General features: G+C 46.7%; 1 protein-coding gene across 6 annotated transcripts in view; it reads left to right on the top strand.

Moving 5' to 3' along the window:
• The window catches only part of Foxn3 (forkhead box N3), a 374,947-nt gene extending 362,834 nt beyond the window's left edge, over nucleotides 1-12,113 (top strand). For 5 of the 6 annotated variants that reach the window (XM_029540799.1, XM_029540798.1, XM_029540801.1 and 2 more), the window contains one exon: nucleotides 5,346-6,030. In XM_029540799.1, the coding sequence (XP_029396659.1) occupies nucleotides 5,346-5,889 (544 nt within the window). In that variant the 3' untranslated portion in view covers nucleotides 5,890-6,030. Of the gene's footprint in view, nucleotides 1-5,345 lie in introns of all 6 variants that reach the window. The other variant, XM_021201835.2, reaches the window with a different exon arrangement.
• The last annotated feature ends 3,307 nt before the right edge of the window (nucleotides 12,114-15,420 follow it).

Genomic DNA, 15,420 nt, shown 5'->3' with positions numbered 1-15,420 from the left:
TCCTGGAACTCACTCTGTAGACCAGGCTGGCCTCAAACTCAGAAATCCTCCTGCCTCTGCCTCCCAAGTGCTGGGATTAAAGGCATGCGCCACCACTCTCCGCTAGCCCATTTTTATTAACATATTTAGATTTGATTCTGGCTAAATTTGCACAAACTTGTGTTTATCCACAAAAGATGGGAACGCCCCACTTTGCATTCCTCCCGTTTGCAGGTTTGGAAGTTACACACCACGCTTCTCCTTAGTCCTAGAACTTTGGATGGGAATATCTTAAAGGCTCCATCAGTGTCTAACCTTTGGCCAATACCAAGCTTTTTGAATGTTTTCACTTTATTTCTCCCAAATGCTGAGCTAATTTGCCCAAAGTCTTGGCTTCTGTTTGGCTTCTGTTTGCTTTTGAGCTCACCGTAACTGCAATCTGGTCGTTTACACACCTTTGCTAAATGTTTCTCCCTAAACCCCAGGCCTTCCTTTTGAGGTCATGGTTCCTTTAGGGAGGGGCTGTTCTTAGTTAAAGCTTGGGTCTGCTCCTGCTCTGAAGGTCTAAGCTGACAGTGGTTTTTCTTTCATCTTGAGAGTGTTGTACACACCCGTTTGCTGCATTTCCTATGGCCAGCTGCTGCATCTCCATTCCCAGTGGTACGTTCTTTCTACCACTTGTACATCTCTCCGTTGCCTAGTTCTTGAGTCTCGAGAGCATCCTCCCCAGTGGCTGGGACCGCAGGTCCTAGTGCCGTGCTCAGCTGTCCTTTGTGCTTTGGGTTAGCTGGCTAGGTTATGTTGGTTGGTTGGTTGGTTTCTTGGGGTTTCCTGTGACCTTAGCTGTTTGTTTCTTGGCTTAGGCCTTTGCATTTGATAGTGGTAGGTAGGCCTGGGTTTCACTGTTTATCCTGATAGCACTTACTGGCTGTTTGAATCTGTAAGTGGGTACCTTTCTTCTGATCTAGAAAATTCTCAGCTATTAATTCAGGTGTTTAGTCTTCCTGTGCTTTCTCACTGAAAATCCAGCCCAATTGATGCAAATGTTCTTGTGTTCAGGTTTTGTTTGTTTTGGTTTTTGAGGCATCATCTCATCTAGCAAAGGTTGACCTTGAGCTCTATATAGGTAAGGATGACCTTGCATTTCAATCTCTCTATCTACCCAAGAGCTTGGATTATAGGCAGGTATTTCCAATAGGTGTTTTTGGATCCTAGAGCTCATTCGTGGGTTGGGCTAGACTGTCTGTCTGTGAATCCCCAGGGATCCTCCCATGTCCACTGCCCCAGCACAGGGATTATACACAGACGCCACAGCTCCCAGCTTTTACATAGGTGCTAAACAGGCTTCCAGGACACAGCCACCTCCTCAGCCCAGCCCCTTAAAAGAGGGTCTTGTGGTATAGCCCAGGCTAGCCCGGAGCTTACTGCCCTTCTGCCTCAGCCTCCTGAGCACCAGGGTTACAGGGCTGCCCTATCTCCTGTGGCTCTTCTTCTGTTTATTTTAATCACTGCCCTCACGCTCAGGGTCAAGTTGTCTCCACTTGTGCAGCCTTTGTGGTTCAGGCTCTCTAGTTGTTTCTCTGTTCCCACTCCAACTTATAATAGTGTTATCTCCCTTGTGCTTAATGGTTTCCAAAATGACGAACCTAGGTTCTCTGCGCTAATTAGTCGGAATTCTCTGTGGTTGGATTTGAAGTGCGTTCTTCCAGAGATTTGCTTCTCAAACTTCTGGAAGCCTGGAGGGGGACAATGTCCATTTTAACTCCCTTGGAGTGACCATAAAATCCATGAAGCTGACAAAATCAGTTTTCCACCCCTGCTCGCCTTTCCTCCTCCATCAGTCTGGGCTCCTGCCCCGTCCTTGGGTAGGCATTTGTTCCAGGGAACACCTGGCTTCCTGGTTGATCCCGTTGTTCACCTTATTTCTAAAACTCTCCATCTGTACGTAGAGGTTGGGAAGGGTGGATGGCGCCCGTCCAGAGGACAGCGCTGGTTCTCCTGTTCCACTAGGGTTCCCAGGGTCACACTCGGGCTGTCAGGGTCACACAACAAGCATGGGTTTGCCAGCCCTCATTATCTAGTGAACTCAGGATACTTTTAAAATCTGTAGCTGCACAGGATCTAACACCTTCTGTGTTGTAATCAGAGAAACCTCTTCGACACATGCCTCCCTTGCCACCTGGAAGGAAGTGCAAGTCCCTTGCCTGGCCCATCTATCTAGTTGTGATCATCTTTGTAGAAGAGCATTGCGCTGCCTCGGGTCCCCTGCTTCCGAGATCCTTATGTTAATTTTGTCTGCTTTTCACCTTTGGCAAGGGGTCAGTCAGTACCTTGGGAAGGCTACGCTTCCAAAAAACAGCCAGTAGATTCCATAGAGAACCAACCCATGGGTACCAGGTAACCTGTGCCATTTAAGTAGAAAGGAGCAAATGATTAACTGTAGGAAAAAGCACTAATTGTCATAGCCTGCACCAGAGCTTCTTAGTTACAAATGTTGATCATTTTTGACTTGAACCACTGCGAGGTCTCACTGCTATTTCCCGTGTAGTCGACAAAAGAATAACATCAGGTTTGAAATTCAGAGCACGTGTCTTCATTGGGCCTGTGGTTTGAACTCCTAAGGACCTGGTAAAATCAGGTGGCTTTCATTAATGCTAATCTGTGATCACTGTGAAGATCATGATTTACAGATTCAGCCTACACTGAGAAACTGCAGGCATTTTCACTGTAGCGCATGTTAATTCAAATGAATGGTTTGGGGTTTTGGTTTTGAGGAGGAGGAGACTGTAGCTAGAAATGCACCTTCCAAGATGTTCAGGATGGCCGATTTCTTTTAAGCATTTGGTGTCCCGTAATGGCAACCCCTGCAGCAGGAGGCACTGGACACCAGCTCAGTGCAGCTGGCCTATGCCATCGAGAGTCACAGGGCGCCAAGTTATTAATAATTGAAGGAGCTTGTCACTCCCTGCAGAGTTTGATGTGTAATTTATGGATTATAAACCCATGCTGAAATCTCAGAGAAAGTTAGTTTCATTAAGTAAGAATGAGATCGGGCTGTATTCCAGGTCTCACAGCCTAAAGGTGCATCAGTGTCCTGGCTGTGTCTGTGCTGGTTCTGTCTGCACAGCGCACATCCTCCTTGGGACTTCGGGGAGATGTTCCAGTTGAACCATCTAGTTTTGAGAACTCCGTGTGTGTCTCGAGGCTCTCTGCATTTCTGTTTATCTGTAGAAGGCTGAGCTGGGTGGTGTTCCAGGCCACATGGAGCACTGTCAAAGGGAAACTCTGGGTGCTCCCTCCCATGGCATAGAATCCAGGACCATGGGAAACCCCTCTTTCCTGCCCTCCTTATCTACACGGGCTCTCCAGAAGAGATATCTACTTAAAGTAGTTAGCTATCAGGCTTGGAGCCCTGTCTCTCATGGCTTCCATCCTGACATTTCTCCATCTGCCCTCAATGCTTTCATTAAAAGGAAAGACTCAAGAAGCACCGCCCCTCAGCCAGACCCACCCACTAGGCAGCAAGTTAGGCCTTGTCCTGCCTCTTGCCCCAGCCCCTGGTTTTCTCTCTCCTAGTGTTCACTCAGCCAAAGGCTGCGCTCTGCTGACCTGTGCTACTGAAGTTGTCCTCAAGTCTGGGGTTATTATAAAACCTAAGGGTTTGGGGCTGGGAGATGCTCAGCAGGCCTGACAACCCAAGAGTGATCCCCATGACCCATGCAAAGGGAACAGGAGAGAAGGTCTCCATAAAGTGACCCTCTGACCGCCACATGTGTGTCCCCACACGAATGTCATTCGCACACACAACTCAATCGTGGCCCAGTTCTCTCGTCCAAATGTATTTGGGTTCCCTAAGAAACTGTTTCATACTTTGCTGGAAGTTTGTTTTCTATCTCATAGTATCTGTGCTCAACACAAAAAGATCAGGAAAAGCACAGGTGGAACATAGGTTTTTATCTGCTTTGGATAACTATTGAGAGCTAGCTATACAGTTAATCACATTTATCTGTATACCTGCAATGCTCCCCCAGAATCTATGTCGGCCATGTGTATGCACCCAGTACACAGCCAGGAAAGGAAATCCAGAGGATGAGTGTGTGGAGGGCAGGCGCTAGGGCTCAGGGCTGCATCCTGAAGCAAGCCATGCATGACGGGTTCTGGGTTCCTGTCCTAGGACTTAACTTTGTCTTTATGCTGGATCCCCTCATCTGACAGGAGGAGAAGGAACCTCCAGGAGATGTACACAGTGGCCATTGGAAATACAGGGACCTCACGGTGGGAAAGGAAAGTTAGGAAAAGGCAGCCAACAGCCACAGAGAAAGACCTCTGAGCCAGCCTGGCGCACCGTCGCCATTTTGCATCCTCATTTTTGCCAGAGGGACCTCACTTCCCAGGTCCCTTTCCCTTTGGCTATAAGTAAGCCTTGCCTCCTGCGCTCATCCATCCCTCTGGCTTCCACCTACCCCGAGCATCTGCTGTATGCCAGCTACATCAGGAAGGCAATGGAGGCACAGTCACTCTCCCTACCACAACAAGGAGGCCGGGTGGTCAGTGGCCTCCCAGACATAAAGACACACAACACAACAAGCGATCTGGGGCCTGAGGGGCACCGGGAAAGCTGATGTGAAGTTCCAACAGGGGGCCATGTTATCGGGAATGGCAGGAGAGAGCTACTCCAAGTGGTGAAGCCGGTTTATATTTCAGTTTCAGTACCAACTCCGTCCTACTCTGTGGCTTTAGTAAGTCACTTCTTAGCACTAACTTCTGAGCTATGTAAAATAAGGAGTTAAACATGATTATGGGCTCAGTGGGGCATGTTTGTGGCGAGCTCAGGAAGCCGTAACTTAGCAGCCTCACTTCCATGATTCAGCCTTCAGGCTGTTTTATTAGCTGCTCCCCTGGGTCCTCTCTGAAGGGATGTCCATCTCTCATGTGCTCAGGGATTGGCAGATTGAGCGGGTGACTGTCATCCGACAGGAGGCTCTTTGCCACGTGTGGTATTTAGCCTTCTGATCAGTGCAGCAGCTCCAGAAGAGAATATGCCATTTCTCTGTGGTGCCAATGTGCGGCCAGCATCTGCCAGCAGTGGCTTTCTCCACAGTGCTGGGGCTGGTGTGTGAACGATTCTTCTGCCTGTCACCCCAAAAGTATTGTTTTAACAACTCAGACGCACAGGTTTGGTGAAGCTGTCATTGGGAGCAGGGAGGGAAAACCAAGAAAGATAAGACCGAGGATTGGGGCCCCATCTGCAAAGCTCGCGCACCTGTTACCCATGTCTTGGAACTGCTAGCAGGGTTTGCAGGAGCCCAGATGCCCCGCGTCTTCACCAGAGAAGATGTAATTTGTTGTTCCCTCTCCATCTGCAGGAATAGCATCACCAGTTGCCGGATGCGGACTGAGAGCGAGCCGCCATGTGGCTCCCCAGTGGTCAGTGGCGATCCCAAGGAGGACCACAACTACAGTAGTGCCAAGTCCTCCAATGCCCGGAGCACCTCTCCCACCAGCGACTCCATCTCCTCCTCCTCCTCAGCCGACGACCACTATGAGTTTGCCACGAAGGGGAGCCAGGAGGGCAGTGAGGGAAGCTTCCAGAGCCATGAGAGCCACAGTGAACCAGAGGAGGAGGACCGGAAACTCAGCCCGAAGGAGGGCAAGGATGCCCTGGGGGACAGCGGATACGCATCCCAGCACAAGAAGCGCCAGCACTTCGCCAAGGCCAGGAAGGTCCCCAGCGACACACTGCCCCTCAAAAAGAGACGCACGGAGAAGCCGCCGGAGAGCGACGACGAGGAGATGAAGGAGGCGGCCGGTTCACTCCTGCACTTAGCAGGGATCCGGTCCTGTTTGAACAACATCACCAATCGGACGGCCAAGGGGCAGAAAGAACAAAAGGAAACCGCAAAAAATTGAAACAAGTCTCTGATTTGTTTTGAACTTATGGCCATTTGGTTTCAGCATGTCAGGAGATTTCTAATGATTTGTGGCAATATCAGCAATTTTTTTTCTTTTTCTTTTTTTTTTTTTTTCTTTTTTCCTTTTGTTGGTTTGATTTTCTTTTCTTTCTTTCTTTCATTTTTTAATTTGCCCCCCACTCCTTTGTTTTTGGACCCTTAAGAATTTTCTGTTTAAAGGAGATTGAAGCCATAGAAACTCATATTGACACTCAGCCGTTTTACAAAAGCTTTTCTTTATCCGAATACAAAAACCGAAAGGAAAAAAAAAAAAGCCAAAATTAAACCATTGCTTCCTGCAGCCTGTCAGAAACCTGTGGCTAAACCCACAGGGCTGTCCATGTTAATGCCACAGGAACACCAAGTACTACCTAGGAGGCATGCACGCGCACAGTCATCACTGCTCAGCCCAACCCTTAGGTTTAAAAAGTCAGTTGTGTTTGGAGTGAGGCTGGGAAGCAGTTGCAGAGACTGAAGAGCCCGTGTCCCCTAGGAACAGATTATCCCCTAGGGGATAACCCCATGAGCTGGCCCTGGTATCCCACAGTACCACAAATGCCATCGGCCTTGCTGTGTGGCAAGCCCAGGGCCTGGCTGCCAGTCTTCTGTGTTTCCTAACCCTGAGCCTGGTACCATCTCCCTAGTTGCATACCAGACTGTTCAGGTGTATTAGGTGTCAGTGACTGAGGAGGGGAAACAGGGATCGTTAGAGCCATTGATAACCACTGAATTCTGCTCTATGTTAAATTAAGAAGACTTCCAAAGCCATAAGCCTGAAGGTTGGTCCAGTGTGTGTGTGTGTGTGTGTGTGTGTGACACACACACAGACACACACAACTTAAAGGTGATGCAGAAAACAGGCTGTGCCCTCTTAACTGCCTAAGGAAAAGCAATCATGCCCAAGAAATGACAGTAGCTGTTAGAAAAGAAAAATGGTACAGATTTTTTTCCTCCTAAATAATCTGATCCAAGTTGGGGCGGGGGGGTGCTACAGAAACTGCCATTAGTATTATGGTGTCTTTTTATGAGATTAAAGGCACATTGATGGACTCAAAAAAAAAAAGCAAAAACATGACAAACAATCCAACTCCTGTACTGTCCTCAAAAAGGGTTTGCAGTTAATATCAGTGCTCATTTTTGCAACAACAACAACAACAACAACAAAAAAGCAGAACAGATCAGTGACTTTCACTTCAGCCAGTGTAGCCAGCAGAAATTTCTGATCCACAAATGCATGGATTCCTTTGAAGAAAAAAAAAAAAAAGAAAAAGAAAAAAAAATCACAAAAACAAACTTTTTTTTATTCAAAAATAACAAAGTTCTTGTAAGGTAAATAATGTATTTAGCATGAAGCATGAATTATTTTCATATAAATATAGAGAATAGAGAGAAGACTATGCCTCTAATTTTTAAGCCCTTAAGCTTAGAGGCCCTTTGTTCTTTTTCTTTCTTTCTTTCTTTTTCCTTTTCCTTTCTTTTTTCTTCTTCTTTTTTTTTTTTTTTTTTGTTGTTATTATTTTGTTTGGTTTTTTTTTTTATTTTTATTTTTTGAAGCAGGTGTTTAAGGTTTAACCTTCTTCAGGGACAAATTCTGACTGTTGGGGAACTTACTCTGCAATATAAATTATCTTCATGCTCTGGTAGGGGCTTGGATGGTTGAGCTCTATACTGCCTTGTCTGCACTCAGCCCCGACCCCCTCTGATTCTCTACTGAAGAGTGTGTCCTTCCCTATGTCTGTATGTGTTTAACATGACGCAATAATTCGAGGGTAAACTTAGTGTGTACGATAGAATCGAGAGAGTTATGGGACGCTTACTTGAGGAAAATCCTTACCATGATCTGGTTCTAGGAAAAAGGCAGTGAATAATTATGCAAATTAGCTAGAAGAAGGGGATACACGCTAATGGGCCTTACTGGGTGAGAGTAAGAGATGGGTACATGGGTAGGAGGAAGTACGCCATCAAGGGGTTGGATGGAGCAGCCCCGAGCGAGCGAGCGAGCGTTCTACTGTGACAGTGTGATTGCGCAGTGAGAAGGGGGCTGGCCATCTCTGCCACTTCAGCACAATAACCACCTTGGGACTAAGACCACCTAGATAGTGAGAGCTGAACAACAACCAGACCATGTCACACAAGCCAGAAATTCCAGTTACCTTTGCCAAAAAAAAGTATTTCCTTGAGGTCTAAACGAGAAATCCCTAAAACAATATGGCCTCCCATCCAAATGGAGGGAACGTTTAAAAACAAAAATACTACCGTGGCTCAGGGTCAGATGTTTGGAAGAGAAAGGAAGCTAAAGTGACCTTGAACTCTTGAAACTGGGCAGTAGTGGGCCTTTAAAGCTGTGTGTCCACCTGTCAGTACCAGGTACCATGGCAACCAGGGCAGCCTGGAAGGCTATCTGGTGCACTTCCCCCCTGCCTCACCTGAGGGCAGCTTTTGGGTGGGAGGGGACACCCACTTTAGGGCAGGCTAGATTTACCCGTAGCCTGGTCTCTCTCAGCGTGAGGGTTCAGGGTTAGACGAGAGCACAGGTGTGTTCTCCACAAACCTCTGGCACCCAACAAGCCATCCACAGCTCTGGAACCCTGAGCCACGCTTTGGTTTCTGCTGTCAGCTTACCAAGTCCAAAAGACCCCCACCCCCACCCCCAAGATGTTCAAACTCAGACCTGAAGGTAAAGGTGAGCACTCGGCACTGTTTCTGGCAGGGGGCTTCTTCCGATGAGAACCCCACACGGGCTGTCTCCCCTCGGTTCATTTTTTCTGAAGGGGCAGAGGTCCCCTTTCAGAGATAACAAGATGCAGTGTGTGTGTGATTTACTTTTCTGATCTCGCTGAGATCTGGAAAACTATCTTATACAAGTGTGTTCTGAACCCCAGAACCACTCCGTTTGCATAAATACCTCATCGGGCAGCTTTCTAAGTGTTATTTTCCTGAGCCTCCCTTGGCACCTTTGTTGGAATTTTCTGGAAGACTTGTTGGGGAAACTTTAGTAAGGGTAATTTTTTTCTATTTTCCTTCTGTTTTGGGCAGCATACACATTATGCATAACCAAAACAATGGCTCAATTGTGTTTAACTCTGTATTTTGACTGTTGAGGCGAAAACAAAGTCATCAATGTGTATGTGGCTGTTTGTAGCGAAGTCTGCCGAATGAGGCTGTCCGTGTCCTTAACAAGCCAAGGGGCAGGAGGCACCCTCTCTTTCCCCTCCCCCAAGAGCAGTAGAGAATTTAAGCACAAGCCTATTTGTGAAAGAATATTTTGTTTAAGTGTAATTCACTTTAGTGTTGGACTTCCTTCCCAAATGTCAGGTGTTCTTTTAGCTTTCAAACTAGCCTGTGTATCCATTAGTCTGACAGATCGCCTGAGCATCATTAAAGGGGTGTGGTGTTTTGTTTTGTTTTTTTTTTTTTCCTTGCATTTCTCCTGTGGGGAGAAGTGGCAGTTCATGTGTCATTCCAGTATCTCACGGACTCACATGGGGTGGGGGGAGGGGGAAGTGGGGAACTATAGCAATATTTACAGATGCTTTGGGAACACATCAGCACCACGACATAACTGCTGGCTGTCAGCCCTCGGACACATTTAAGAGAAGAGAGACTCTCTTTTCTTAGGTGATGCTCACATCCACGTGTTTTACCCCGTTCCTGACGGTCTTTCCTCATTCTCTAGTACTTTTTGGAAAGGGTCTGCACCGTACATAGGTGTTTTTTGTTGCTGTTGTTGTTTTGTTTTTTCTAATACATATCACCAAGCTCATATTTCCTCTTCATCTCCAGTCAGTATGTTTTTCAGGAGTTCTTTTAGTAAAGCTGGCTCTCTGAAACTAAAGCTGAACCAAACCCACATGCGGATTGTGGCGTAAGGAACCTGTGCTCAGGATGACTGGGGCAGGGCTCCATCTTGGGGCTGAGTCTTAAAAGGAGGGATGGGTTGGCGCCCTTTCCCAAGAGCGGGTTTTTCCTGTAAAGTCACTAGCCTGTCTAGTGCCTCCTGTTCATAACAGTTCCTACCACGGAGCCTTCTTGAAGGACTATAGCATTCTGTGGCACCCGAGGAAGAGATGGGGTGGTTTTGGTGCCGAGAGTCCCAACACAGCAGGCCCATGTGCAATGTCCCAAGCCACCAATTTGGGTTTTATTGATGCAACTCCAACCTCTGGACTCAACGTTGGGGGGTGGAGGAGCTTATGACATGATGCCAGAGCCAGAGTTAGGGACGAGTGACCGGAATGGGGAGTTTTCCCATATGTGGTATTAGACAAAATTCAGTGTGATTTCTCTTTGCCCTTTCAAACCTTATTCAGGTTGGGACTCATTTCTTTCTGGTGGATCACAGCTGCCCAGATGTGTAGATTGAACGCTATGTTCTATAGAGAAGTCCTTTTCTTTCATCTTCAGCAGGGTTTTTATTTTATTTTTATTTTGCCACCAAAAGAAAACATTGGAACATACGTCCCCTCTTGATTGTGACTTTCCAGTGTTGACAGTTCAGTTCTTTGTGTTGTAGGTCCCAGCCCACCAGTACTATATCAAACACTGTTAGGCACATGATGCAGCACTGTGATCTAATTTAAATAATACTTTTTTATTATTTATACTACTATATATAATATACATCAACACTTTTGCTATATAACCTAAGTGACAAACAACCCCTTTTTCTGCTTACCTGTCAGACTCTAGACTTCGGTTTCTATTGCAGTTAACACAGTTACAGAATTGTAATGGTGTCTTGGGTTTTTTTGTTTTTTGGTTTTTGTTTTGTTTCTTTTTTTTTTTTCCTTTGTAACGGAATGTGTAAATCAAAGTATATACATTGTGTGGTGTTCCTGTTTCTTGGGATGTCATGAGGAGTTGCACACAGCATTCAGTGTTCTGTATAGACCTGCCCACCTTTGTGAATTCATCTGTTAACTCCTCCTCCTTTGAGAGCGCGCCAGCCACGGTGGCTGACTCCCAGCGTCCTCTCTCCTGCTGGCTATTCTTGAATTAAGCACAGACTCGTCCACTCGGTTGCTTTATCATGAATAATGGGTGTGACTTGGTCACTCTTCTACCCTTCAGCAAACAAGTGCTAGCTTCACTGACCAAAAATTAAGGAAGGAAAACACCATTTTTAAAATGATCCACCTTTTTATGGCCGAGACGGATGTTAGTCTACGGTGCTGCCTCGTGCTGTCGAGCCTCCGGAACGAGCCCGCTGTGGAATGACCATTTCTGACTTGGTGTGGGATGCTCACAAGTACCCTTCCTGTCTCGTTAGTATTGGAATCAAGACTCTTTATTTGGACTCTATTCAGCAGTGTTCCTCCACTGTGTTGCATTTGCAAAAGTAGAGAACATGCCTTCTCCACCCTTTTGCAAATAATTGATACTCCATATTGGATTCTCAAAAGACTTCGATATGGTGATCCTGTCAAACCTAGAAATTGTGTTATCTTTTCATACCTGACTTCCCCGTTTCTCCTGTTTTAGAGGAAACAGCACACTTTTGGTTACAGACACAGTTGCTATTTCTAGAGTATGTGTGTTGAAGCCATCCAAGGTCATAGCTGGCTCAGCCAGCCTCACTCCATCGTTCTCACTGCCTGTCCTGCCATGGTGAACATGGGGAGAGAAGAAGAATCGGTGTGTGTGTCTGGGAAACAGCTACATAGACGTTTTGTTTTTTATTTTTACTACTCTTGATTCTGTAACACTTCTGAGTTTTGTTCTAATTTTACAGAAAACAAGACCACAATGATAAAGCAGAAGACCACATGGTTTGTGGCTGAATCTTAGGGTCACCTGACCTTTCCTGGCCAACAGGTCTACGTGGCCAAATTAATTTACAAGAGTAATAATTTCTTCAGAAGCCAATTTTGTTTCTGTATTCCTGTATAAAACTGCCAATATCATGAAGAGAAGGGGAGAACCGGAAAGGAGAAAGAAAACAGATGTTCGGTGGTGTTTGCGTTAGCCTAAAGCAGCGGTGTGGAGATGGCTCCATCAGCCGAGCTCCAGGGACTTGGTGTTGCTTGGGAGGGATCCATACAGCATTTTGCGTTCTTCATGTGTAATCATATTGCCAAAGACAAACTACTTCATCATTTATTGTAAATAACACTTCCCCAGACCTACCATAAAGTTTCTGTGATGTATTGTCTTCCAGTTGCAATAAAAATTGAGTTGCATCAATTGAAGATAAGTATTGTGTGTTGTGTAAACAATATCTCCATGTGCAGGTAGGCACTGAGCCATAGAAGTATGTGTGGGTGTGCGTGTGTGTGTGGGTGTGTGTGTGTGTGTGTGGCATATAGTTCTACTAACCTGCTTTAAGCTCGGGGTGTTGGGGGTGACCATGCTACTAGCCGTCATCCTGGTTCCCTTGGATCCACAGATGAAAGACACACACATTAGCTTATTTTTAATACGATGTTTAGCTTAATGGTCAAGCACTTCTAAACCACCCGTGGCTAACGTTCCCTTACCTTCACTCCTAGCTCAACACCTCTGAATCTGCCCTCAGCTTAGTTGCCCTGTTACCTTCTCCTTACCTTCTTGCTCAGCACCCTAAATCTGCCCTCAACTTGCTTGCATTCTAATCTCCTGCCTGCTACCCCAGGCCCAGTCAGGGAAGCTGAAGCAGCCAATGGCCACTCCACCCAAGATCTCACGCGGCTGGTTATTCTCTCTCCCCCAAGCATGGCAAATCTTTCCCTTTCCTGGGTCTGCTAGTCTGCAGGAACCTGGAAGTCCCCCCTCTTCCACCCAGTCATCAACTGCTAGCATTTTTATTGATCAATCAAGAACCATTGGGGACCAGGACTTTCAACATTCACACACAGATTCCTGATGTGTGAATCAGCATCAGAACCACTCCCTATGTGCTTGTGTGCACTCAAGTGTGCGTGCATGTGCACGCAAAGGCCAGAGGTTGATGTCTTCCTTGATAAATATCCAGTGTGTGGGTGTGGGTGTGGGTGTGTGATGTCTGGGAGTTTGTATGCCAGATACCTGTAGAGGCCAAAAGGGAGCGTCAGACCCCTGGGCATCACAGGAGTCTGTAAGTTGCCCAATGTAGGCACCGGAAACCAATTTGGGTCCTCTAGAAGACTTCTCTTTTGAGACAGAGTTTTGAGCTAAAGTTCATCCATTAGCTAAACTGGCATCCCTGCAAGTTCTAGGACTCCTCTTTCTGCCTGGGGTTAGAAGCATACTTTTATTTATTTATGTATTGTGGATATCTGAACTCAAGTCTCCAGGCATGCCTTTTACCACCTAAGCCATCCCTCCAGCCCTGAGAGATTCCAGCCGGTGTCTGGACCCACAGTAGCAGGTGTGTGGTTTCCATCTGGTTTTAGGGTCTCAGCTGCAGGTCACACCCATCTTCATACACGCCTCCATTTTGATGGGACTCACTGTCTGCAAAGCTGCTCATGCAGGACACACAACAAGGCTCCCATCACAAGCCATAGAATGTGTGGTTAAGCCCACTGGTCTGATCTGGAAGGTCGCATTTCTGGGGTCTGCTTACCTGTTCAATGATGACATCCCAACAGTCATTTGGAGGGTTATACCTCCACTGTCTACGTTCCCACTCCAGCCCGCCACACGTACATACATACTTTTCTGTTATAATAAAACCAGATGTATGAAGCTGGGGAGAGAGGGAGACACATCACATGGCAAGGCAGGAAAGGAGCGATTAAGGGCTAAATTTGTTCTTTATAACAACCCCTTGTCCTGGGAAATAACCAGGTCCTCTGAGGACCACATTAACATCTGCTGAGCGTGATGCCCCTTAGGACCTAATTATCTTCTACCAGGTCTCACCTCTTAAAAGCTCTGCCACCATCCTGGAGGGCTAGTCGTCTCCCAGCAGATGAGTCTCTGTGGCACACACCCTTTCATGGTGGGTTTGACTTTTGGTGAATTCGTTTCTCCAGACTTGCACAGCCATGTCTTTTACCCTAAGCCCCTGAGCCCTGAGAAATTCCATCCTATTATTTAACCTGGGCTTCACCAACAGTGAGCAGGGCTAACCCCAATCACCACCCTCTATAAGGTATCTCTGAGCCCTAGGCATCTCAGGCTTTATCTCTTACCTCCCATCCTGGGTCACAGTCCAGGTAGCAGTCATGGTCTCCAAGGAACCACCTCAGTGTCCTGTTTGGCCTATATTGTTACTCTCTTGGAGTCTTTGTGTGTGTGTGTGTGTGTGTGTGTGTGTGTGTGTGTGTGTGTTGTTTTTGTAAGACAGGATTTCTCTATGTAGCCCTGGCTGTCCTGGAACACACTTTGTAGACCAGGCTGGCCTCGAACTCACAGAGATCCTCCTGCCTCTGCCTCCAAGTGCTGGGATCAAAGGTGTGTGCCACCATGCCCAGCACCATCTTGGAGTCTTTGCTTTTCAGGAATTATCTTGAAAGTCACCATATGTCCTCCAGATTTGCTGAGTCAGTGTTGGAAGAGAAACATCACTGGGACAAAGAGCAGGAGCCATTCACTTTGAGCCAAATCTGATGAATTAGGTCATTTTCCATGTTGGGTAATACTTGTGGCCAACTACAAGGGGGTAGCCTCAGAGAATAGCATATACAGGTGTATGTATGTGTACATGTTTGATTCGTGTGTGTGCATGCACATGTATGTGTGGGCATACAAGTATGCATGTGAATCAGAGGTACACAGTGGAGCTCCATCTTTTTCCTTCTGTTTTTTCGAGACAGGATTTCTCTGTGTAGCCCTGTCTGTCTTGGAACTCACTCTGTAGACCAGGTTGGCCTTGAACTCAGAGATCTACCTGCCTCTGCTTCCCAAGTGCTTGGATTAAAGGCATGTGCCACTACTACTGCCTGGCCCATCTTATCTTTTTAATTACTATTAACTTTACTTCTGTGTGTGAGTGTTTTGTCTGCATCTATATTTGTGCACTGCATGCATGCCTGGTGTCTCTGGAGGCCAGAAGAAGACATTGGATCCCCTGGAATTAGATTTACAGATAGTTTTGAGCCTCTGTATGCTGGCAATTGAACACGGGTCCTCCAGAAGAGCATCTAGTGCTCTTAACTGCTAGTGAGAGTTCTTGTGCCGTGTGGACATAAGCTGCAGACTCCACCCCTGGTGGCGCCCATCTGTGGATTCCGTTAAGTTTCAGCTTTGTGACCACACAATGTGTGTGCAAATATGCACATACACGTTCACATAGTACCACAGGGATCTCAGAGGCTTTGAGAGCCTTGATGCTGAGTCTGTGTTGCCTGTGTGGCCTGTGAGGGCCGCTCTTCTCCTTCACTACTTTCTTATCTCATGACCCTGGAAAGCATAAACTGAGACTTTTCAACCTCCTAGAAGGTTCTGGATAGATAGATGAGGGAGCCTGGTTCCTGGGAGACTTTTTTTTTTTTTTTTAGTTTTTCGAGACAGGGTTTCTCTGTATAGCCCTGGCTGTCCTGGAACTCACTTTGTAGACCAGGCTGGCCTGGGACTCAGAAATCCGCCT

The sequence above is a fragment of the Mus pahari genome, chromosome 7 (assembly GCF_900095145.1).
Source record: "Mus pahari chromosome 7, PAHARI_EIJ_v1.1, whole genome shotgun sequence".
In the NCBI taxonomy this organism is placed as follows: Eukaryota; Metazoa; Chordata; class Mammalia; order Rodentia; family Muridae; genus Mus; species Mus pahari.
Note: the sequence above shows the minus strand (reverse complement) of the source record. Positions and strands in the feature narration are given on the sequence as shown.